We start from the raw sequence: 23,913 nt of genomic DNA on the forward strand, positions 1-23,913 counted from the left end.
CCAGTCAGAAACCACAAATACTGGTAGTGCTTACTCACGATTCAAAATTTAAGCTACAAAAATTTCAGTTCGAGCTACTGGTTCTTGTTTGCTTGCCAGATCAAATCCACTTCCCAGCTAGATATTTGAGGACCATAAGCATGTTCCCCAGACACTATCTGTGACCACATCCACCTGGCAAGCTATGGCACAGTGCAGATGTACCTCAGTCAGCCCTGCTACCAGCAGCAGCCGAGTTGTGGTAGCACAGGGCTCCACACTATCCAGCTTAAGGGACTGACCACCCCACCTCACCCTCCTCCTTGACCCTTGTTCCTACCTTTACATTACACTATTGTCTGTGCCACTGAGACTGATTATGTCACTGTGCAGTAAAATGAATCAAAAACGTGATCCAGCTTAATGGTTTCTTGCAGTGTTATTTTCATACTGCTCAATTCCCTGCAGGGGAAGCAGGTTTGTGGTACAGCAGCACACAGTTGCACGAGCACCAAGAAGAGTGGGAAGGTGATGAAAAAGGAGTGGCTGGGAATATTAAAGCTGGCTTTACCACCAAAGAAAACTATATGGCATATCTTTTAAAGGCAAACAGATGAGCTTTGAGAGTGACTCACCATCAGGCACATTTTCCAGCTTTAAAAGCAGGTGCATTCTCTGCAAACAGAAAGCTCCCCACTGCATTGTAGGTTCTGCTCTCAGAAAGGCAGATGACAAACTCTTCACTAAAGACTACACACCAGCACCACCACAGCAAGTGCTCACAACCCAGTGGCAGACCTCACTAAAAGAATATGGAAACGAATCTGGTTTATCGGTGCTTCTTGTGCGCATGCCACACAGAGTGAACTAGTTGTGGTACCAGAACTCCAAGAAGCCAAAACTAGGAAGTGCAGAAAAACTTGCTCTCATGGGCATGTCTGGGCCAAATGCATTATTGGCAGATCTGTCACCTGCAACAATAATTAAAGATGATACATAGCACATTTAGACAGATGAGAATAAGTATGAGACTGTAAACTTCATAGATTACATGCACATGTTTCTGAAGCCAAATGATCTCTGAAAATGTAAGGATGTTAAGAATGCCGTAGCCCGCTCAGAAGTGTTATCAATAAAGGTAATAACTCCTTTCTTCCCAGGAAGACACCTGTCTTCCCAGGCAGTATAAACTGTGTGGGATATAAAAAGGTAAAGTCAAAGAAGAGGCTGTGAAAAAGACTGCACAGAGCTGGAAGCTGGCCAGTGCCAGCTTCCCAGGCAAGCTTCAGTTTCAAACCTTGGGGAACTTCTAAAACTCCATCAAAATCTCTACATAAAAATACATTGGGAGAATTAGGGAATGTCTCCTGCCTCTGCATGAGCCAGGGAAGATCAGATATTGTCAGGTTATCAGCTTTTGGGGAGGAGTCTCAGCCAACAGGCAGCAGTCTGTGCCTTACTAAGAAGGTAAGTTTTACAGGAAGCAGCATATTTTCTTAGACATATCAAAAATGGACAGGCTTCTGGGAATACAGATTCCTCTCAATCTGAAGCAGAAGCAGCAAACTTAAAGATAAAATTCAAGTAGTAAAAACTGCTCTGAGTTTAATTTAAATATATCAAACTAGTAAAAAAAAATTAGATAAAGTACACTGACCACTTGTGGTACAAACTGGAACATCAGCAAAGAAGCAAGTGATGAGATAGTTAACTCTGGTAGAAGAGGTAAAAAGAAATGATTCATTCCATGAAAGAATGAGGGAAGCGAGCTGTAAGGAACATTTTATGTGCCATAAAACTTAAGCCTCCAAATCATCCATGATTTTCTGTGCTTGAAGAATTACAAATCTTAGTGCGTAGGCTCACATGGTGAAGGTATGCTGTAGGTCTCCTTCAAGGGCAAGGACTGATAGATCAGAGCAGCTGCTTTGTGCAAGACTCTCCCATCATTACCAGTGCACTCTGGCATTCATCACTTGGACTGGTTCTGCAGTAGAGTTTGCTTCTGGTTTCAGATGCATTTTTCATGTAGGCACTTAGTGCATTCAGTACAGGTGCTAGTGGTTCAAGCAAGACCTTATTCCATCTAGACTGTGCTTCGCTGTGCCAAATGTGCCTCCAAGGATGAGAAAGGTGAGGCTGAAATTGGAAGAGAATGGCAAGTTGTTTTGAAAACTGGAAGGGAGTAGATCCTGGAAAATTTTCTTGCCAAGTTTTAGACATTAATATGTTTGTAGGACAGGGTGGCACATGGCACAGAGCCAGCAGGAGATTCCTTCCACACCACAGTAAGTCTGTGGTAATTCAGGATGCTCAGTCCAAGATAATCCACCTGAGAAGGTCTGGAGAGAAAAGCAGGGCCCTGTAGTAATGGGGAAGGCCATGCCACTGGGGTGGGAGAGACAGGAACAAGCATAGAAAACCCCAGAGAGGTGTCACACTGCCCACATACCCACGGGCAGCCAGGGCCACCACATTGTTCATGCTAAATTAGACCCGCTAGGTACCCAACCAGGAGGTTCTGAGCAACTGCACAGCCTTTATTGTTCAGATACAGAGGTCAGCATCCACCAGACCATGTGAATCCCATGCTAACTGCTCTCTCCAGGCACCAGGTAGGACCAGCTCTTCCATTGTGCCCTGAAGTAGCATCAGAAGAATTACTTCACAGACAGGAAGTCCATCTTCCCAAGCACAGGGTCCTCTGCTGCAGTCAGTTGCTGCAGAATAATCCCTGAGTAATGTTTCAACAAGACAGCAAAGGCTTCAACCCAGCAAGGTGTTAACCAAATAAGTATTTTGAAAAGCCTCAAGATTTTTGAAAGAACTGTATCAGCTGGATAAATCTGGGAGCAACAGTGGTTCTCAGAGGTCACAAAAACGCAGGAAAAAAGATCATGTTCACTGAGGAACAACTAAAAGCTTTAGGTTTGTTTAGCTTACAGCACTGCTTTGCAGCCTGTAGACTGTTGAAATGTCAGGAAGCAATAAACAGAATAACTGTAAGAATATTTTTGAACAGGCACTCAAGCCAAGAAACAAACAAGAGAGAAATAAAACAAATGAAGATTCAAAATCTGATTTAAATTTTATTTAACTGTAAGTAAAAAAAAAAAAAAAGCAGCAGCATGGACCTTGTATGTTTTGCAAAAAGACTTCTTGATTCTCAGATTAAGACTGAAAAAATTAACCTTAAAAGGGCTGAAGAGAGATATGCCAACAGTCTCCAAAAAAAGTTAGACTGTCACAACGCGCTCAAGGAGAGTGAATCACTAGAATGGATTGCCGAGGTTCTTAAGAACAAGCCAAACAAACGAATTTGGAAATGCTTGAGGTGTCCTGCCAATCCAGAGGTCCCTACAGCTCTACCCCCACAGCACTCAGTTGCTAGCACAACATTGCAGCTGATGGTGTATTTTCATAAATGACTGAACCAACTTGAGAGGTTGCTGCCATCAAATGGAGGTCTTGTTTTACCCCTTGACCACTAGCAAGATCCTGCCCCCCCTCCACTGCATGAACTTTAGTGCTCATCAGCAGATTCTGCCTGAGCAGAACATTCTTCCCATTCTCTGCTGGATCAGTGAGCTGAATCAAGTCATGGAAGGCCACAGTGAGCTGGCATGAGGTAATCAGCAAGGGCAGGTGCTCAGGAAAGCCTCCCATGTTGAAGGTGCTGCACTTTGAAGTCAGATTCCCCCATCACGTGTGACTTTGCTCAAGGGTGAGCAGGGCTGTGTCAGCAGCGGCTGAAGCAACAGCAGCAGCAGGAGACCCACTGCTAGATACCATATCTGTTTCTGATGTTACCTCACTTGGTAATGGTGTGGTCTGGAAAATCCACCCTGTGCTGACGAACTGGAGGAGTTGGATACACTCTGTTTAACAGATCGAAGCATCAACAGTTTCAGTCTGCCAACATCACTCCACGGAAGGCATATCATGTGGGTGATTGTGTCTTAGAGGTGGCCAGTAGAGGCAAGGGAAGCACCAGTGAGGAGCTGAAGTCAACGAGGCTCAAAGCGAGAGGTGACACTCTTCTCTGTGTGGATATCTCCCAAGCTTGGAGGGCTGGCCCGAGTGTGGGCACTGACCACCCACTGTATGATGCCAGTAACACCACTCAGGACCTGCCTCTGACAAACCCATTCCTGCTACAGAAGGTCTAGCCAATTCAGCATTATCAGGTAAGAGAATTACTGCTCTGTTATGGCCAGCAGAAAGAGTAAAGAGGTCAAAATAGTGCCCTTCAACCTTCACATCTGAGTGCTATTAGACCAACATCCTCTCCCTTAGAAGTGTAAGCCACCGAGAAGCCCTCTCCTTTCCCCACCACTGTGGCAGGCTGAACTCATTTTCCCCCTTTGTGAGGCTGAAGCCCCTATGCATGTTCAGTCAGCCACATTAAAACACACGTTTTTCTTAGGGATTTAGAGAAGTAGTAAAGAACCAGGAGTGTCCAAAGCACAAGTACTCACCACTTTCAGCTCAGGCACTGAGCGACTCAGGGTCCATTCCTGGCTGTTCACAAATGAATCTGCAGAACAGACAGTAGTAGTTATCAGTACACAGCTGCTTTCCTCAAGATCCCTGCCAACCCTCCTCCCCAGCAAGGATCTCCGCCTCCCTCACTCCTGCTCCCACCAGGGAGGTCACTGGGGGCTCTTCCCAACAGACAGGCAGCACTGCTGCATGGGGTCCTGAGGCTGCACGAGCCCAGGAGGCCCTGCAGCTGGAGTACAAGACAGGGGAGAGCAGCGGGCTGGGCAGAGCAGCACGGAGCTCACATCAGAGCATGCAGGGCGCAAGGAGGCAGCTCTCACACGACCACACTGGGACCCCAGCAGGACAGCGCTGGGCAGGGGCTGTCCCTCCTCCCTGCAGGAGCACAGAGCTGGGCAGCCTCCCTCCCCAGGGCACATGGCTCGGGGAGCAGAGAAGCACCACAGATCAGGTGTCTATTGCAGTGGAGGCATGCGTTGTAGGAAACCCTCAAATTGAGGGCACGTAAAGGTGAGAGGTCTGACCACACGGACATCCATAACACCAACGTGTCATATGCAGTGTACGTAACGAGCTGAAGGTATGCTACAATCTATTTTCTTGATTGATGGTGAACACAGTTCATTATTTTTATGTTAGGTGATTTACAGAACATTGTAATAGACGTAAGAAGGTTGTAACAATCAAGAACCTTGTTGAGCAGCAAAGGAAACATCCTCTCTTCTGCCTTAAAAATCACAAATACTTAATTTACATCCAAACAATCTCTAGGACCTGGTCAAACAACAGACTTCCAAGTAAAACCAGACATACAGAAGGAGGAGCAAGAGCCTGGAGAACATCCTGAATATCAGAATTAGCCAGCAGCCACTCCTAACAAAACCTGAGTACTCAATTTGTCTTAAAAGAGGAAGTGTGTTCTACATCCAAAATCAGACTGGCAAGAAGGTGAGGGGCAAATCGAAAGAGCAGCATTTACTATTTCTTAATTGCATAAAAATAGTATTTTTTGAAACTAGAAACCTATGAGGGCATTGTTTCTTCAAGAGCATGTAATAAAAATGCTGAATTCAGTGCCACAAACAATTCCAGAAATTAAAAATTCAGATGCTTTCAAAAAGGGAACAGGAAAATCCACAAGACTCAGTCGCTAACACCTACTAAACACAACAGCCAGGGTACAACCTCAGCTTGGAAAGTCACTAGAGGCCTCAGCAGGCACAGAAGGTCAAAGAGAATGATGCTTCAGACCTGTCTTCCTGCTGCGGTCTCTGTATGGGCCACAGTGGCTACAGCGTGGCACCGGAGAGCTGCTGCCCTGCTCCCAACCCTGGCTGCTCTGCCCGTGGACTGCCCCGCAGCGCTGGAGCCGCCCTGCCTGCAGGCTGCCTGCGGCGAGGCAAAAGCTTCGTGCAGTGTCAGCCTGCCGCGTCCGCTCACGCCACCCCGCGCTGCTGCGTGAGGACGTGCCCAGTGACTCACCACGTCTCCTCTCAGCTCCTCTGTGTCCCAACTTGCAGCAGCCCTCATCCAAGCGCTCTCACGCTGCAGTCGGGGTTTAATCCCTGGCTGAATGGGGTGAGGCCCTTCTTGCTGGCTCCAGCTCCTGGTTTTCGGAGTGGTGCCAGCAGGGTGGGCAAGGGCAGGAAGAAGGCAGCAGCCCTCAGCCAAGCTCACCACCGGGCTCTGCAGCAAAGGGCGCACCCTCAGCAGCTGCCAGCACGAGGAGGAGGACAGCAGCTGCAGCTCCACGCCGCTCAGCCCCAGAAATCCACTCACTATTACAGAGAGGCCACTTGGCACACTCTGACCCTCCCTGTTCTGCCACCCAAAGGAGCAGGGTTCCTCTGGCCCTTGCCAAGAGGGCCAGTTCCCTCCTCTCAGCGGAGCCAGCGGCTAAAGCTGATGAATCCCTGGCCTGGAAAGGACTTCTGTGGACACCACGCTATACAGCTCTGTGGCATGGGAGCAGCTGTCTAGAGTCAAGCCGAAGGTCCACCCTGCCCAGCCATCCCCAACAAGGGCTGCAAGTGGGAACCCAGGGAGACTAATAATATGAGTGCGCATTCAGCAACAGGAGTGTATATGTTACACAGTCCCTGACTTTTTCAGCTCAGGAATCTCCTGAGCCTCATCCAGTTTTCCTGCATAGTAAACCTCAGAACATCTCATTTGAGTACTTGTCCAATCTCCTTTTGAAACCATGTAAAATTTCACTTCTACATCATCCTTTAGTCGTTCCACAGGTACAAACACCTGCTCCTTGAGGACCCACTTCCTTTTGTTAGGTTTGAGCCTGGCTTTGAATAACTTCATTTGATGCCTCCATTCTTGCATGAGAGAGAGTGAATTAACCTCTCCAGTCACTCAGACCAAGGCCCCCAGATTTTTCACTGCTAAGTCTTCTCTTCCCCACACTGAAGAGTCCCAGCCTACTCAGTCACTCCTCACAGAGCAGCTGTTCTGCACCTTTAACCCACCTGCTGCCCTCCTCTTGATTCTTTTCCTGGAAAAGAATCTTTTCTTTTCTTGGAAAGGCTACCAAGGCTTGTCCGCTCATCAGGCTACTACCCTCTGCTGTTCTTTCATGTGGGTGCTAACGATACAGAGAGCAAGCTGGAAATAATCAAGGAAGACTTCAAGGCCTTGGGCACAGTGGCCAAGGGGCTGGGAGCCCAGGTGGTCTTCTCATTGGTCCTGCTGATTAGGGGGAGGCATGGGAGGAGGAGTAGGAAGATTTCCCAAATCAACAACTGACTACACCGTTGGTGTTGGCAACAGGGTTTTGGATTCTATGACCATGGAACATGGTTTGAAGATCAACAACTGGTGGGGAGAGATGGGATTCACCTCACCAAGCAGGGCACATTTGCCTTCGCAAACAGGTTGGCCAGCCTAGTAAAGAGGGCTTTAAACTAGGTGGGGGTGGGAGGGGTGTCATACAGACAGGGTAGACGACAAAACACAAGTTGGGTTGGGGGGGGCCTCCAACAGGTGCATGCAGCTGGGGATGTGCGTTTGGGACATGGCTATGGGCAATCCCCGTACACCCTTCCCGGGAAACCTGCAGGCATGACTACCTCTCCGAAATGCCTGTACACCAATGCATGCAGCATGGGGAACAAACAGGAGGAGCTGGAGATCTGTGTGCGATTGCAGGGCCATGATCTCATTGCAATCACAGAGACATGGTGGGATAGCTCACGACTGGAATGTTGTCATGGATGGATATGTGCTTTTTAGGATAGACAGGCCAGGAAGGCGAGGCGGTGGAGTTGCTCTTTATGTGAGAGAGAACTGGAATGCATCGAGCTCTGCCTAGGCAGGGAGGAGAAGGAGGAGGCAGTTGAGAGCTTATGGGTGAAGATCAAAGGGCAGGCTAGTATGGGGGATGCTGTTGTGGGTGTCTACTACAGGCCACCTGACCAGGAAGAGAAAGTTGATGAGGCCTTCTATAGACAGCTGGAGGTAGCGTCAGGATCACAGGCCCTGGTTCTCATGGGGGACTTCAACCACCCTGACATCTGCTGGAGGGACTACACAGCTAGGCACAAACAGTCCAGGAGGCTCCTGCAATGCATCCACCGGTGATAACTTCTTGTCACAAATGGTGGAGGAGCCTACGAGGAAGGGTGTCCTGCTGGACCTAGTCCTTACCAACAGAGAGGGACTGGTTGGAGATGTGAAGGCTGGGGGCAGCCTTGGCTGCAGTGACCACAAGATGGTGGAGTTCAGGATCTGGTAGGAAAGAACTAAGGCAACAAGCAAGATTGCAACCCTGGACTCCAGGAGAGCAGACTTTGGGCTCTTCAGAGACCTAATTGGAAGAATCCCATGGGTTAAGGCCCTAGAAGGAGGAGGGGTCCAGGAGAGCTGGCTAGTATTCAAACATCACTTCCTCCAAGCTCAAGAGCGGTGCATCCCTATGAGTAAGAAGTGCAGCAAAAGGGGCAGGAGACCTGCATGGGTGAGCAAGGAGCTCTTGGCCAAATTCAGACGGAAGAAGAAAATACACAGAATGTGGAAGAGGGGACAGGCTACTTGGGAGAATTATAGGACTGCAGTCAGAGTATGTAGAGATGCTGCGAGGAAGGCTAAGGCCCAGTTGGAATTGAGTCTGGCAAGGGATATCAAGGACAAGAGGAAGGGCTTCTTCAAATACATCAGCAGCAAGAGGAAGACTAGGAAAACGTGGGCCCACTACTGAATGGGGCAGGGGCCCTGGTGACAAGGGATGCAGAGAAGGCAGAATTACCAAATGCCTTCTTTGCTTCAGTCTCCACTGCTAAGGGCAGCCCCCAAGAATCCTGCAGCCTGGACGTGAGAGAGAAAGTCCAGAGAAAGGAAGACTTTCCTTTGGTTGAGGAGGAAAGGATTAGAGACCTTCTGGGCAGGCTAGACATCCACAAATCCATGGGCCCAGATGGGATGCACCCACAGGTACTGAGGGAGCTGGCAGATGTTGTTGCCAGGCCCCTCTCCAGCATCTTTGAAAGGTCCTGGAGAACTGGAGAGGTGCCTGAGGACTGGAGGAAAGCCAGTGTCACTCCAGTCTTCTAAAAGGGCAAGAAGGAGGACCCAGGAAACTACAGGCTGGTCAGCCTTACCTCCAGCCCTGGGAAGGGGATGGAACAGCTCATCCTGGATGTCATCTCCAGACATATGGAGGAAAAGAAGGTGATCAGGAGTAGGCAGCATGGATTCACCAAGGGGAAATCCTGCTTAACCAATCTGATAGCCTTCTATGATGGAATGGCTGGCTGGGTAGATAAGGGCAGAGCAGTGGACGTTGTGTACCTTGACTTCAGCAAGGCCTTTGATACTGTCTCCCATAACATCCTCCTAGAGAAGCTCAGGAAGTGTGGGTTAGATGAGTGGACAGTGAGGTGGACTGAGAACTGGCTGAAAGGCAGAGCTCAGAGGGTTGTCATCAGTGGCATGGAGTCTATTTGGAGGCCTGTTGCTAGTGGCATCCCCCAGGGCTCAGGACTGGGTCCCATCCTATTCAACTTCTTCCTCAATGACCGGGATGAGGGGACAGAGTGCCTCCTCAGCAAGTCAGCTGATGACACCAAGCTGGGAGGAGTGGCTGACACACCTGAGGGCTGTGCTGCCATTCAGAGAGACCTGGAGAGGCTGGAGAGTTGGGCAGAGAGGAACCTCCTGAGGTTCAACAAGGGCAAGTGCAGAGTCCTGCACCTAGGGAAAAATAACCCTAGGCACCGGTACAAGCTGGGGGCTGACCTGCTGGAGAGCAGCTCTGCAGAGAAGGACCTGGGAGTGCTGGTGGATGACAGGTTGACCATGAGCCAGCAATGTGCCCTTGTGGCCAGGAAGGCCAATGGTCTCCTGGGCTGCATTAGGCAGAGTGTTGCCAGTAGGTCGAGGGAGGTGATCCTGCCCCTCTACTCAGCCCTGGGGAGGCCTCACCTCGAGTGCTGTGTCCAGTTCTGGGCTCCCCAGTAAAACAGAGACATGGAGCTACTGGAGAGAGTCCAGTGTAGGGCTACGAGGATGATCAGAGGGCTGGAGCACCTGTCCTATGAGGAATGGCTGTGAGAGCTGGGCCTCTTTAGGCTGGAGAAGAGAGGACTGAGGGGGGATCTGATCAATATGGATAAGTACCTGAAGGGAGGGTGTCAAGGGGACGGGGACAAACTCTCTTCAGTTGTCCCATGTGACAGGACAAGAGGCAATGGACAGAAATTGAAGCACAGGAAGTTCTGCCTGACCATGAGGGGGAATTTCTTCCCTGTGAGAGTGACAGAGCACTGGAGCAGGTTGCCCAGAGAGGTTGTGGAGTCTCCTTCTCTGGTGATTTTCAAGGCCTGCCTGGATACAATCCTGTCTACCATGCTCTAGGTGACCCTGCTGAGTGGGTAGGTTGGACTAGATGATCTCCAGAGGTCCTTTCCAATCTTAGTGATTCTATGATTCCTGTTCTAATACATCCTTTTTAGAGGAAGAGGACAAGCCCACCATATGTGCCATCATGTAAAGCATTTCTCATCCACAGTGGAAAGGAAACAAACAGCTGTAACTAGGAAGTCCCATATGACTCCGACAACTGAATCTGCTCAGACTCTTAGTGCTTTACTACAGGTCTGTCAGTTGCAAAGATAAGGCTGTTTTAAGAATATGCATCTACCTGTAGCATTTTGGGGAAGGGATACTTGCATTGTAATTGCACACAGAACTACGGATGAATCTAGTCTTGACCCTATATCCAAAAGTGTAAAAGCAAGTGCTTACAGACTATGTGACAAAAGGAACAAACACTAAGACAAAAGTGGTCTTGAAGACAGGCACGCAATTCCTTCAAAATCATCTGGAAAAAAATTCCAGGATGCAGATCTTAAAGGGGTCACTTCCATCTATGGTTCACATCCAAAGCCACAGTCACAGATGTTAGGATCAGGAAGCCCTTTGCATCTATCTGCCACCCCAGAGCGTGTACACACACACACACACACACTCTCACCCTCGCACCCCCACACACACTTCCATACCCTCCCTACCAGCACAGGCACCTTTGCTGTAGGGGCATCACGGTATTCCCTGATCTGGCTGGACATCTCATCCTCCCAACTCCGAGACTGACACCACACAGCTCAGAGATGTTTCCCCTAAAGATGCTTGGACGGGTCCAGTCAGCCTTCAACCTGTTCTGATCAGCTGCGTGGATTGAGCTACTTGATGTGCTTGTGTTTTCTATCATAAGGCTTAATGACAAGCAAAGCAGTGTCCAAGCAAAGCAACGGGAGGCTTGGTGAATCTGAGCATGTCAGCACACCAGTGTGCACCATTCTGTCACCAGAGGCAGGCTAGATTCAGACTGACCCCAGTAATATCTCTGCACCGGGGTTGAGAGCCTCAGCAGGCACTGCCCGATTCCTGAAGGCTTGGGAGTGTGTCCTGTGCCTTCCTTCTACACGCTTGGGGAGCTTCCCAGGTTCCTCACGAGGAAAGAGTGTAGAACTAGCATCACAATGTCCCGCAGGAAGCCCATCAACATGGCATTTCACAAAACATCTAATTCACTCCAAAGGAAATTAGTCTTGCTCTGTCTAGGAATCTGCTCAAGAAAAGCATTTCAATCATGTTTCAAATGCACTCCAAACTACTGGCCCTACCTAGTTACTTTTCAGGTGTAGCTTTAGACAGGCTTCATGCAGATACTTTTGGGACTTTCTTAAACTATGTCCTGATCATAATCAGAAGGCTTTAATGTCAGCTTCCCCAAATTACTGAGTTAATAAAGTAATACTCCCATAGATACACTTCTAGCACTTCTTAGAGACCAAGGGGAGAAGCTTTGCTCTTATTGTCAGAAAGAGGACCCACAAAGAAGAAAAATAAATATCTTCAGCTGCATCAACTAGCAGCCTGTAACACTGCACCGCTCCCTTCTCCCACAGCTGGCCTGGAGAGCAGAACCTGGGACATGTGACGGTTTCTCCAGCGCCTGAAGAATTGCCATTGCCAAACACAAAGCCTTTACTGACACTATTTGTCTCTACTACATGAGTCAAGGAGACCACCAGCAAGAAAGTCTGAGGATGATCTAGAGCACAACTCAGTTTCACATCTCAAATTGAGGTCCAGACCACAACTGAGTCTTTCAAAGTACTGTAACTGGCTGACAAGTTATTTACAAAATTATTATTTTAGTCTCAGTGCCCACAGACTACCTTTCTCTCATCACATAAGAGGACGTGTACAGCCCATGCATGCCACACTGACATCTGGGTGACCCACTTCTCGGGCCTGATGTAGTCATTCACATGCCTAAACATGTCTCTTCAGTCAGCTCGCACAAGTCACATTGAGCTACCCTGTGTCCGTGCAGCCAACAGCCGTCTTCCAGGTTAATCTGTACAGTCACTGCACCAGCATGCACAGGTACAACTCCACCACTTGGTTTTCAAGCAATTACACCAGCAAAGACCCCTTACTGGCTCAGTCCTCTTGCACTTGCTTTTCTCATCTACCAGCATCTCCTTGCAGCAAGTGAAAAGAGCCGGTGTGTGCGGGAGTGCATGGACGAAATCCACAGTTTGTCAGAACAGCACCTCAAGAACAGTGTCTCAACCACCCAAAACAACCAGAGGCTAAGTAATCTGACTGTCGATAAAAGCCCACACAACTCACTGATGTCAGCTTTTTCCATTCCAAGTGCTTATCATTTGCTAGTTAAATGCAGCATACAGTCATTCCCTGAACTTAATTAGTATAAATGCTATTAGCATACTATTGTACACTCTCTATACCTGTGTATCTGTTACACACTAGTGGAAGTTCTGAACAACAGAGTATGCAGGCAAGCCCAGGAAGGCCAAAGTCCATAGCTACAGAGTCTTTACTTGGACATAGGAGCCTCCTTTCTGAAGACACCTTCGCCCTGAGGAGCTGCCAGACCTACATCCCCATCCTCAGGGCTGCGGCCCAGTCTCCCATGCCAGGCCGTGGGGGAGGTGCTGTCAGCTGCTGCAGCAGCATTCACCACTTGAAGAGGGGATTCCCACCTTCTCTGGAAAACAGGCAACATGGGCAAAGGCACAGCAAGCCACCAGATGACCTGGCCTGATGTGATTAATGCACTAATACCCACTAACTAACATCCAGGTAGGTAGACGAGCGTTAGTACCGAAACTGCAGTTCAGACCTTGCTTTACAGTTTGGGTTTCAGTTTGTTCCATGTTGTTCCTGAGCCTTGGTATAAGTTTGTTTTACCCTCTAGTTTGGGTAACAGCTTAATGAACTATCATCTCCCTCATCAATGGGGTTCACGCAGGCAGTGGTAAGTAGCGGTTTACTTGATTAGTTTCACAGCTAGACTGGCTGTGTCATTTGAGATCTCACATTAAAACACATCCAGTCACCTCTCTTCCCTCTTCCCTTGTTTTTAGAGTACAAAAGGAGACTAGAGAGTGAGTCCTGTGATTGGAATACTTTCCCAAGGTGTATCTGATCTCAAAAACAGAAATGGTGGGCTCACGGCATCACCTGCATACCAAATACCTTACCACAGTCCATCGGTGGCCTTGGCTCCAAAACACAAGGCAGAGCCACATGAGAAAGGCAATCAATCTGACCTGTCCCTCAGAAAGAAGATTCAAGTCAAATTTGTTACTGCCTAAGAGCTTCTATTCACAGAGATTTCCAAGCATAGACAGCTCTGTATTCCAGAAAGCAAAGACCCATATAGAAGTCTAGAAGTTAAAGTGAGCAAAGTCCCTACCACACATGGACATACAGCAGGAAGTTTAAACAGACTATGTCTCCCTGCTGGTGAGTTAACCTGGGTGTCTTCCACGAACTACAGACCAGATCACTGCTGTGTGACAGGACAGCATCACACACCAGGAAGGGAAGAACAGAACCCTCCATTGTGGAGGCTGCAAGCCACAGCAAAACCTGCCTTTAAAGTAAGTGACAGCTCAGTGGGAATTCAACCATGTCAATACAGACCCTCTGATTCTTACATCCCCCTTCTGCTTCACAGTTGGGAGGAGGAAGGGACTAGCAGGGCAAAACTGACTCCCTGACACAGGCTGATCTTTTCATACGATGAAGTGGAGCAGGTTTACCTGCCTTGTGCTGAGAAGAGCAAATGCTAGACAACATTTGGTCTCCACACAGATGGTAACTAATAATTAACCAAGTCATTATCCAAGCCACTGTGGAACTAACCTGGACACTGAAAACCTGGACACTAAAACCAACCTTGAAACCAGGTCAGAGGCTGAACAAACACAGAAGTCCCCACACAAACCAAGTTCCAAAGTACCCAGCTGCCCACACATGCAGATGAAATGGCTGCAGAGTACTACATGCCTGGGCAGAACCATCTTTTCCAGGCCAGACTTGGTAAAGACTCAATCCTGGCAATGCTGGCAGAAACAGAGATCTCTCCAGGTCAGGAACCTACACGTGCAAGGTTTGTATTTCACTGCCAGAGAGCTTAGCCAATAAAAGCACGTGCAGAATATGATCTTAGCAAGGGTTTTCTCACCAGGACTTTAAATATCTTGCAGCAGTAAAAGGAGAGGATCTCACCCATCTCTGGAAAAAAGAGCACGATTATTAACTTCTACTCTTGTTTCTTAGCTATACTGCATATGATGGCAGCTAAGGCCACCTCCCTTGCCATCAGATGTCATGTATTTTGCAGTGCACACACTTTGGAAGATTCATACATTTTAAGCCTCTCCTCACCTACTATTTTCCAGCCCATGTTCCAATACAGGCAGACTAAAGGACTAAATTCGGTCTGCTCTGACAGAGCTGGAAGGGGTCTGTTGAAAGAGACATCCCAGCAGAGTTAGTGACACAAATAGACGCTAATCTACTGCTTTCTCAACACAAGTGCTTTACTGGGGACTTACCTCAACAGTAAAAACCTGTTCTGAATTTGTCTGACTTCAGCTCCAGCTGTTTAACTCTGTAAGCAAAGGCAGGTTAAGACTACAAGGGCACAGTTTTTTGAAAATTCATTCTTCATATAGATACCTGTAGACTGTAATCAGAATGCACTGAATCTACTGCTTCATATGGTGAATCTAGCCATTTAGATTTGTGTCTTGATAACTCTTTCCTTGATACCTTCTGGATTTCTCAAGTTTGTCTAAAGTGTGGACAACAGACTGGTTCAGCATCTGAGCCACGGTCTCCAACCCCATCATATCACCTCTGCTCCTTACCAACATTCCCAGCTAAACTCAGGCAGGTATCAACAAGAGATGACACAAAACACTATATTCTGAATACACTATGCAAACTTTGCCTTATTAATGTAAAAACACTCTCCTCTTCTCTCACACATGCCGTATGCATTAGTCCTCTGAACCAAACAGGAGACTAAAGGGAGCTTGGTCCAGCACAGGTCACCTTACAGCAGAGCCTCTTCTTGAAAGATAAGAATATGGTTGTGAGAAGCACTTCCTGAGCCATGGAGTTTGGATCCTGCTGCCACAGACACTGCACCCACTCCACCATTTGATCCCCTCTTGAACAGAGAAAGCACCACCTTCAGAACGGTCCAGCTTTCCCACAGCCTGTGCCCATCAGAGGGCTTCTTCAGAACAGTATCAGCTAATAGCTAGATGTATCCTTCTGACCTACTGCTTATATTCACTTGTGATCAGTCCAGACTGGCTGGGCCTTGTGTTGACATTGCTCTTCAGCTCCAAAGGCTCTTGCCCATCCTTGTTCTATTTACCGAAAATCACATCCCCTGTCAGCCTTCATTCTGCTAAACAAAGACAAGTTCTTTAAGCCTTTCTTATATATGAGTTCTTTACTCCCATGACAACCTCTCCAACCTTTCCCTGTGTTTGGTCCAGGTTGAACCCCTCCAACAGCGGGGAGCCCACATGGCACATACCATCCAGAGGAGGTTTCAGCAGAGCTGACAGAACAACACCAAGATGGACTTCCTGACTCTCAGGTAGGCTGGGTATTTGGCCTTTGGGTATGTCTGCACACCACAGTGCTGGATGGATATCTGAGCTTGTGATAAACAACTTTCTCCAGGTACTAGAAACAGGGTAGCAATATCAGCTTAGATCTCTGCCTGGACCAGTACACCCAACTTTTCTAAAGAGCTGATTAGCTACAACTACAGCTGCACCCCCTTAGGAGGGCATGTTGGAACTGTATCAACAGCTTTCCTAGGGCTAAGATGGGCAGCATTAGCATAATACATCAAAGTTTTTGAAATGTTGAGCGGGTGTTAGAAATGTTACTGGTCTGCAAGGCTGCAGTAGGAAGAGGGCAGACTTCCTGTGCTGTTGCACCTAATAAGTGCCACCTTGGTGCAGTACTGAGATTCTGCAAATCCAGTCTACAGCTTCACGCCTTACAGGCTCATAGCTCCAACTGAGAATGAGCCAGAGCCCACAGACAACATGCTTGGTGGAGAAACGTCAGAGAGAGAGACAGGGTGTATAAAACAGCATGAGAACAATAGCTTTGGTCTGCAGGCTTCACTACTGCTTCTTCATGACCCACTGGTCCCAGGAGGAGCTTATATCATAGCCAGGTAGAACAAGGCAGCTAATAGGGCAAAAATGGTATTCAAGTGAAGACCAAACCAAAGCATGAATAACAAGCCATAGTCCCAGAGGCAGCCTATCCCCACACCTGTGCCCTCCAGTAAAACCCATAGCGAAAAATGCTAATCACCATGACAAATGGTGGTCCCATGTGAGCAGACCAGCCGCTGCCAGAGCTTAAGGTCCTCTCTGATGCTTCCCACAGAAGTCGCAGAGAGCTGTCTACAGGTGGACCAAAGGGAGAACCCCTACATGTCCCAGCAGGGCAACCGGGTGAGGATGCAAACATGAGAGCTCAACCTCAGCTGCTCTCCTGGGAACGCAGCAGCCAGGCTGGCTGCCTGCTGGAGGAGCTTCTGCATGGAAGCACCTAGCAAGTATGAACAGGCCCCCTGCTGCAAGGGCAGGGCCTGGCCCTCCCACCTGGGATACACCCACATTCCCCAGACATGAGCGCAGCCTCCCCTCGGCCTGGGAACCTCCCGCCGCAGAGCCCGGCACCCGTCCCGCGCGTCCCTGCCTGCCAGCAACAGCCCCAAGAAGCACAGGCAGGAGGGAGGCAGGAGGCCCAGGAGCATCCCTTCCCCTCGTCCCCTAAGCACGCAGGGCAGCACCGGCCACCTGCTCAGGGGCTGTAACTGATCCGAGACCTCTACCCGGGAGGCGCAGCGAGCGCCAGGGACAACAGGACCGAGAGGAACGAGCCCCTGGAGCTCACTGCCCGGTATCCACACGGCAGCAGAACTTGGGCTGCTGGCGGCGCTGCTCCCGAGTCCGATCCCGGAGCCCCGCTCCTCTCGGAAAGCCCTCGGCACACAGTTCCTCTGGGCAGACTTCGGAGTGCACACGCACCTCGGGGACCTGCTGGTCCAGATCAGCGCCCACCCCCAGCGCGCGAGCCGAACCAGGGCACGTGCTGCCGCGACACTCGGACGCAGCAGAGCTGCGACAGACACCCAGGGAAGCACGCGGGCACCAGAAAAGGCGCCTGCTTCCCCGGGGAGCAGCCCCGGCCCAGCCCGGCCCCGTCTGTTCAACCGCCAACGCCAGGCGCCTTAAAAAGCAGCGGGGGCCGTGCTCACCTCCCGGCACACGAGCTGCTGCGGCGGCTGGGCTGGGCGCGCACCCGGCTGTGAGAAACGATGGCGGTTTAGACCGAAAGGGAACGGAGCTCCTTGAGCGGCGTTGCCCACGGAGGCCGGCCCCACGCCGCGGGCCTGCCCCACGCCCAGGCAGCCACCAGCGAGCCCCAAGCCCGTGCCTGCCCGGCGCACCCCGAGCGCAGCAGCGCTCACTCGCTCTCTGGGAACGGCCGGGCACGACGGGGCCGGGGAGACCCCGGCGCTGCAGAGGCGCGGATGCGACAGACGGCGGGGAGCCTCTCCGCGCTACCCCGGCTCCCTGCTCCGCTCCCGGCCCTGCCGCGACGCCAGGGCAGGGTCGCGAGCCAGCACTCCCTGCTCCCACGCAGCCGGAGGCGAGGAAAGGGCCCCGAGCATCGCCCGCGCGCGGACCCTGCGGCTGCTCACGCGTCCCCCGCCGGCGCTCGCGCTTCCTCCACGCGACAGCTCCCCGAGGGGAAGCGTGGGGACGAGCCTGCCGGGGCTCACGCAGGGCCCCGGGCCGAGACCACTCGCCCCCGCCGCCCTCCCGCAGAGCCCGGCTGCGCCCCCGCACCACTTACCCGGGGCTCGCAGCGGGCTGCCGCCGAGGAGCGCGGGCTCGGCGCCGCCGTGGGCGTCCCTGGGGCGCTCCCGCCGTCGAAAGCGGCCAGTGAGGAGCTTCCAGAGCCCCGCGGGCTGCCCAGGCTCCGAGCGCAGCTTGCCCCCGCCTCGGGCCAGCTCCGGGTAGAGCAGGTCGCGCTTGCTGGGGCAGGCGTGCAGGGAGCCGGCGTCCCCCTCGCTCTTGGTGCGGAGGCGCGCGGGGCGCAGCAGGCCCCCCGACTCCGAGCGCCGCAGCTCGTGGCCTCGGCGCAGGCGGAAGCTGAAGCTCTTGCGCAGGGAGCTGAAGCTCCTCCTGGGGCCAGGGCTGCTCCGGCCGCTGCCCCCGAAGAGGTTCCAGCGGCGGCTGCCCCACAGGGAGCCTCCACGCGGGAAGCCGGGGGCGCCGGTGGGGCGCGGCGGCACAGCCGAGGGCAGGAAGGTCATGCTGCTGGGGCGCGGGCGCTGCGCCCCGCCGGGCCCCGCACCGCCAGGGCCGAGCGGCGCGGCCGCGGCCGGGTCCGGCTCCGCGCCCGGCGCGCGGTGCGGGCGCAGCCGGAGGAAGTCGAGGAGGCCGCTGCGGGCGCGGGCAGGGGGCGCGGCGGGGAGCAGCCCCCCGGGCGCCAGCCCGTTCCCCGCCGCGCAGAAGCTCTTGGGCCGCCTCTTCTGCTGCGGGGCCGCCTGGAGCGCGGCCTGGACGGCGGGGACGCCCTGCAGGTCCAGCGACTCGCACACGCTGACGGCGCGGCGGGGGCAGAGCCGCGGCGGGCCGCGCCGCTCGCCCCAGGGCCAGCGCTCGGCCATGCTCGGCGGCGGCGGCGGCGCGGCGCCCCACGGCCGGCGCGGCGCCCCACGGCCGGCGCGGCGCGGCGCCCCACGGCCGGCGCGCTCGGGCCCTGCCGCCGCCTGCCGGCTCCCACGCCGCGCCGGCGTGCCCGGGCCGGCTCGGCGCGCCGCAAAGCCGGGCGCGGAGCCGCCGCGGAACGGAGCCGCGCCCGAGCCGCCGCGGAGCGCGGCCCCGCGGGAGCGCTGCGGGCGGCCCCGGCCCCGCGGCCCCGCGGCCCTGCCCGGGGCCGGCGGCGCTGCCGCTCCGGGCCGCGGGGTCCCGCCGCGGCGGCACCGCCGCCCCACCGGGCCGGGGGCTCCGCGGGCCGCGCAGCGGCCGCCAGGGGGCGGCAGCGTCCGCCGGGGCCGGGGCCCCACGGAGCCAGCACGGGAGCCCCCACGGAGCCGGCCGCGGCCCCGGGCGGCACAGTCGGGCTGCGGCTCCCCGGGCGGCCGCCGCGGCCCGTCCTGCCCCCGCGGGCTCTGCCCCGCGTGGGCCCGCGATCGCAGCGACGCCCGCCGCTCTGTCCCGAGCCGTCGCCACCGGGCTCGCCCCGTGCGCACGCCAGGCAGCCGCTCGTGGCACCGCGGCGGTGCTTTCCTCCAGGAAAGGGCTCTGCTGGGGAAGCTGCAGGCATGTGACAGGTTACGGCACCATCTAATCAACTGTCATTATTGAGACTTTACCGGCACTTGACGAAGCCTTCGGCCAGACGTGGTTTCTCCCACGCAGCCCTAGTCCAGCACCACTCTTCGGCCCAGACAGCGTCTGCTTCCAGGCGCTGCCCCAGCGCTAACGCCCCCTCCCCATGCCACGGGGCCGTCTTGCTCCGCTTCCCAAATACGTGCCGGAAAAGCGAGCTACAAATATTTGCAGACTACGTCTCTATCCCGAAACACTCTGAGGGGATGTGGAAGTAAAACACGTCCTCAGCATAAGAATAAATACAAAATACTCTCACTTCTGTCCCTTTCTAATTGGTCAGTGTGCTTTAAAGAAATGTGAACAGCAAAAATGAAAGCTAACATCTGTAACAGTTTTTGGGGCACCATATGCACAAGCAACACCCTTCCAGCCCTTACAAGAGATCTGCTGGCTGTACTCACCTTCTCACCTACAGAATCAGAGTGCTTGGGGCTGGCAGGTGCCTCTGGAGATGGCCTGGTCCCACCCCCTGCTTCAGCAGAGTTACCTAGAGCAGGCTGTCCAGGACCATGTCTAGTCAGGTTTTGAACATCTCCAGGGACAGAGACTCCACATCCTCTCTGGGTAATCTGTTCTGCTGCTCAATCACCTTCACAGCAGAGAAGTGTTTCCTGGAGTTCAAGATAAATTTGTGCCCATTGCCCCTTGTCCTGACACTGGGCACCATGGGATTACTCCACTGGCTCACATTTGCTTCGTTTCCATCTTGGTCACCTAATCATTGCAGGACTATATTGCTTTGCAGACCAAGATTCCCACCTAGTAGTTGTTTCCCAGATTCTTTGTGGAAACTAAATGAATTGATCAAGCTTTCTATTTATAGGACTATACTATAAGGTTGCCTTTCATATGTGCAGCTGCCCCAGAAATCCCTGTCAAGTGATGGTCCTGTTACAAAGATCCTTAATTTGTGATATATTACAGTCACACTGTCCAAACGAGCCACCCTCCCAAGAGATTCAGGCTCTCTGCATAATGACCTTTTCAGCACTTACTCCCCCTTTGCTAAATTGTCATCTCATCTGCAAACAATACCAGCAACAGCCATGCGGGCTCTTTCTGGATCACAGATGAAGGTGTTAAATAACAGCATTACATTCCTCCTTAACAAGAAGGAAAAGAGAGCATCAGCACTAATATCTAAAAGGTTTCCTGACCTGGAGTTGACTGCAGAGAGTTACAAGGGACCCAGAGCAGAGGACCAGTGCAAAAGAATCAGTATAACCAACTTGGGCCAGCAGCTTTACTCTTATCTTTTTCCACAGTACAACTCAAGTGGTTTTCCTTACTCAAACACGTTACCTCTAGGGTCTGGGTATCTTTCCAGGAGCCTATTTCTTCCAGGGTCCCCCCAATGAGGTAATTTTTCCACTTCTTCTATAATGCTTCCCCATCTCTGCTGCCAGGAGCAGCCACCCCTTTCTCTGCCATTACCCACAGATTTTCCTCCTTCTCTTTTTCCTAATGTTTTTCCCTCTCCATGGTTTTCCTCCTTCTCAGTGCGAGCATGATCTGTTCTTCCTCAAAAAAGAGCTCACCCCGCCCCTTAAGTTATTTCTACCTTTCTGAAAGCTCTGTCTTTTAAACCAGCCTAGGTCTTCTCCTGCTTCTCAAAGACTCTCCAGGCTACACCCTAAGATCCGAACCCCTTTTCCTTCTCCTTGACTTATCCAGGGAAGTTTTGACTCTACTGCCCTTACTCTTTCTGAAATTCCACCAGCTTTTTGGACTCTGCTTGCTCTGCAGTCTCTTATCCTCCTTTAAATTGTGCACTCAGAATTTTGTTCAATAACACTCTCTCCACTCCACCTTTCGGTGGATGCAGTGAGCCTTGGCTTACCTTTAACTAGCGTTAGCTGCAGCCCTAGGACACAGCTAAACCCCACCTTGTCACTGAATCACCATCAGATTCAGCCTTCCCCTCCTGTAACACAGGCAACACTTCAGCCAAGCCTCTTCCTTTATTTTCTCCATCAAATTTACAAGCTCAGCCATCCACCCCCCCCTTTCCAACATCCTTCAGGATTCATCTCAACCACTGTTAATAACACAGGCCACCACCAACACATTGTGCCCAGCAGCCTGCTCCTTTATCTAGGAGTACTTTTCTTTCCCCTATGTTTTTGCATCTTTCAGGTGGTAAATTCTCTTATTCAGTAATATATTCCTCCAGCTACACAATGCTAAAACACAGAGTGGTTATCCACACTGAGGATCATCTGAAAAATGCCTCCCCCACCCAAATGCTTCTCGGGAAGAAGATGGGGCAAACATCCAGCTCCCCTTCCTCCCAAGCCAATGGACAGACGTGTCTGACAATGTGCCAAAGTTACAGTTCTGCCACCTGTGCCAAGGTCACAGGAACACACAAACTGCCAGGCTGGATCAGACCCCTCACCCATGCCATCTAGTGTCCTGTCTCCCAAGGGCAGCCAGGACCAATGCTACTGCAGTTAAGGGAAAGGAATTCTGCAGAAAGCAATTATAAGGGAACGCCTTCTAAAGAGAGTTAAACACAAGCAGAGACTGTCTGCAGAGATTATGGTGTCTCCATCGCTGGAGATTTTAGAACAGAGCAGACAGACATCTGTCAGGAGTAACTCAGACACAGGTAATTAGCCTCTGAGCAGGGAAACCGACTGACAACCTCTCAAGGTCCTTTTCATCCACGTTTTACAAAATTTCTCACTCCCAGTGACTGGAAGTTTGTTCATATAATGATGCAAGACCACCTGTATTTATCGCTTCCCAAAATCTTGCATTTGTTTTACTATAACAGTTCCAGAAGATGCATCTTCCATACAGTTCTCCTCATCTTTTCAAAAATCCTGTTGAGTTCTAGAATTTAAAGCATCACTGAATCACAGAAATATCAGCTGAGAGGGACTTCAAGAGATCATCCATCCTACACTCCCATCCGGCAGCAGGATCAGGTATGTATGGATCATCCTTGGCAGGTGTTTGTCTGACCCATCCTTAGCAATCTCCTTAAGCCTGTTGCAGTACTTCACCATCCTTATTGATGCATGCTCTTTCTCACAATATCTTGTCCAAATCCCTTTTCCTGTATATCAAGTCAATTACTTCTGCCAAACCCTTATCAGATGTGAAGAATAACAGATCACAGTTCACACAGTAACAACCTTAAGCATACAGGGAAAAAGCAAGTTCTCCTCAAGCGACAATGCCTCCCTCAGTGTTCCACTGGGGATCATATTTTTAAAGCTATTAGCACTTATAACACACTCCCTTCAATTCTCTACAGTTTGTCTTGTTTTGTTTTGTTTAATGCAATACCAGAACCTGGGACAACATTCCAGTTGAGGCCTTCAGCAGCACTGAGAAGAAATAACAAATTATTGTATGTCTGACATACAAAATTCCTACTGCTATATCCCAAGAAGGTATTTGCCTTTACTATAGTAGTACCATAAGAATTTTTTTAATCCTATTAGCCTATTAAGAAACAAAGGTTTCTATATGCTACATGTATTGATATAACACCTCTTGGCATTATTTCTGCAGAAAGAACAAAGATACCTACAAATAAAACAGAATAAAATAGAGACTCAGACACAACTTCTGGTGGCAGAAGACTTCAGATAGCGCACTTGCATCCAAAGAAGTGGCACAAGCCCAGATGGTTCCTCAGAGCACACAGCCTCTGGCTGGTTCTTCGGCTATTATGGTTGGAAAGGTGACTTCTAAGGAATTGTTCCGTGAACAAGAAAAGATCACGTAATTGGAAGCTATTGGTATTTAGAGGCAGTCAGTATTGAAATACACCCAACGAACTGCTCTTCAGCTTTAGAAGTCTCTTCTGCAGTTTGCGCAGCTGATTGTGCCAGACGTGCACGCAGCACCAATCCACACCGATGCAAAGGAAAGGTTACACTACCCGAACTCACCAGAGGGCAGAGCTCCCCGCGCCACGTGGCTCTCTGGAGACACCAGCACTGAGACCTCAAATGCAGTAAGGGCACAAAACTTTTGTAATCCTGACCCAGGGCAGGTGCCTGGGGACAGAACCCAGTTAGTCTCTTACCAACACTTTTTCTGAGTCACACCCACGTTACAAATATTATGGCATGAACATCTGGCTTAAATTAACAAAAAGGCATGAAAGGCCAAACAACAGCTACAC

At 51.3% G+C, this 23,913-nt stretch overlaps 1 protein-coding gene across 3 annotated transcripts in view; it reads right to left on the minus strand.

The window, feature by feature from the left end:
- The window catches only part of AGAP3 (ArfGAP with GTPase domain, ankyrin repeat and PH domain 3), a 164,554-nt gene that overhangs the window by 100,694 nt on the left and 39,947 nt on the right, over nucleotides 1-23,913 (minus strand). For all 3 annotated transcript variants that reach the window (XM_062568600.1, XM_062568602.1, XM_062568601.1), the window contains exon 2: nucleotides 4,458-4,516. In XM_062568600.1, coding sequence (XP_062424584.1) covers nucleotides 4,458-4,516 — 59 coding nt within the window. The remainder of the gene's footprint in view (nucleotides 1-4,457; nucleotides 4,517-23,913) is intronic.

Source organism: Rhea pennata, chromosome 2, assembly GCF_028389875.1.
Source record: "Rhea pennata isolate bPtePen1 chromosome 2, bPtePen1.pri, whole genome shotgun sequence".
Lineage (NCBI taxonomy): Eukaryota > Metazoa > Chordata > Aves > Rheiformes > Rheidae > Rhea > Rhea pennata.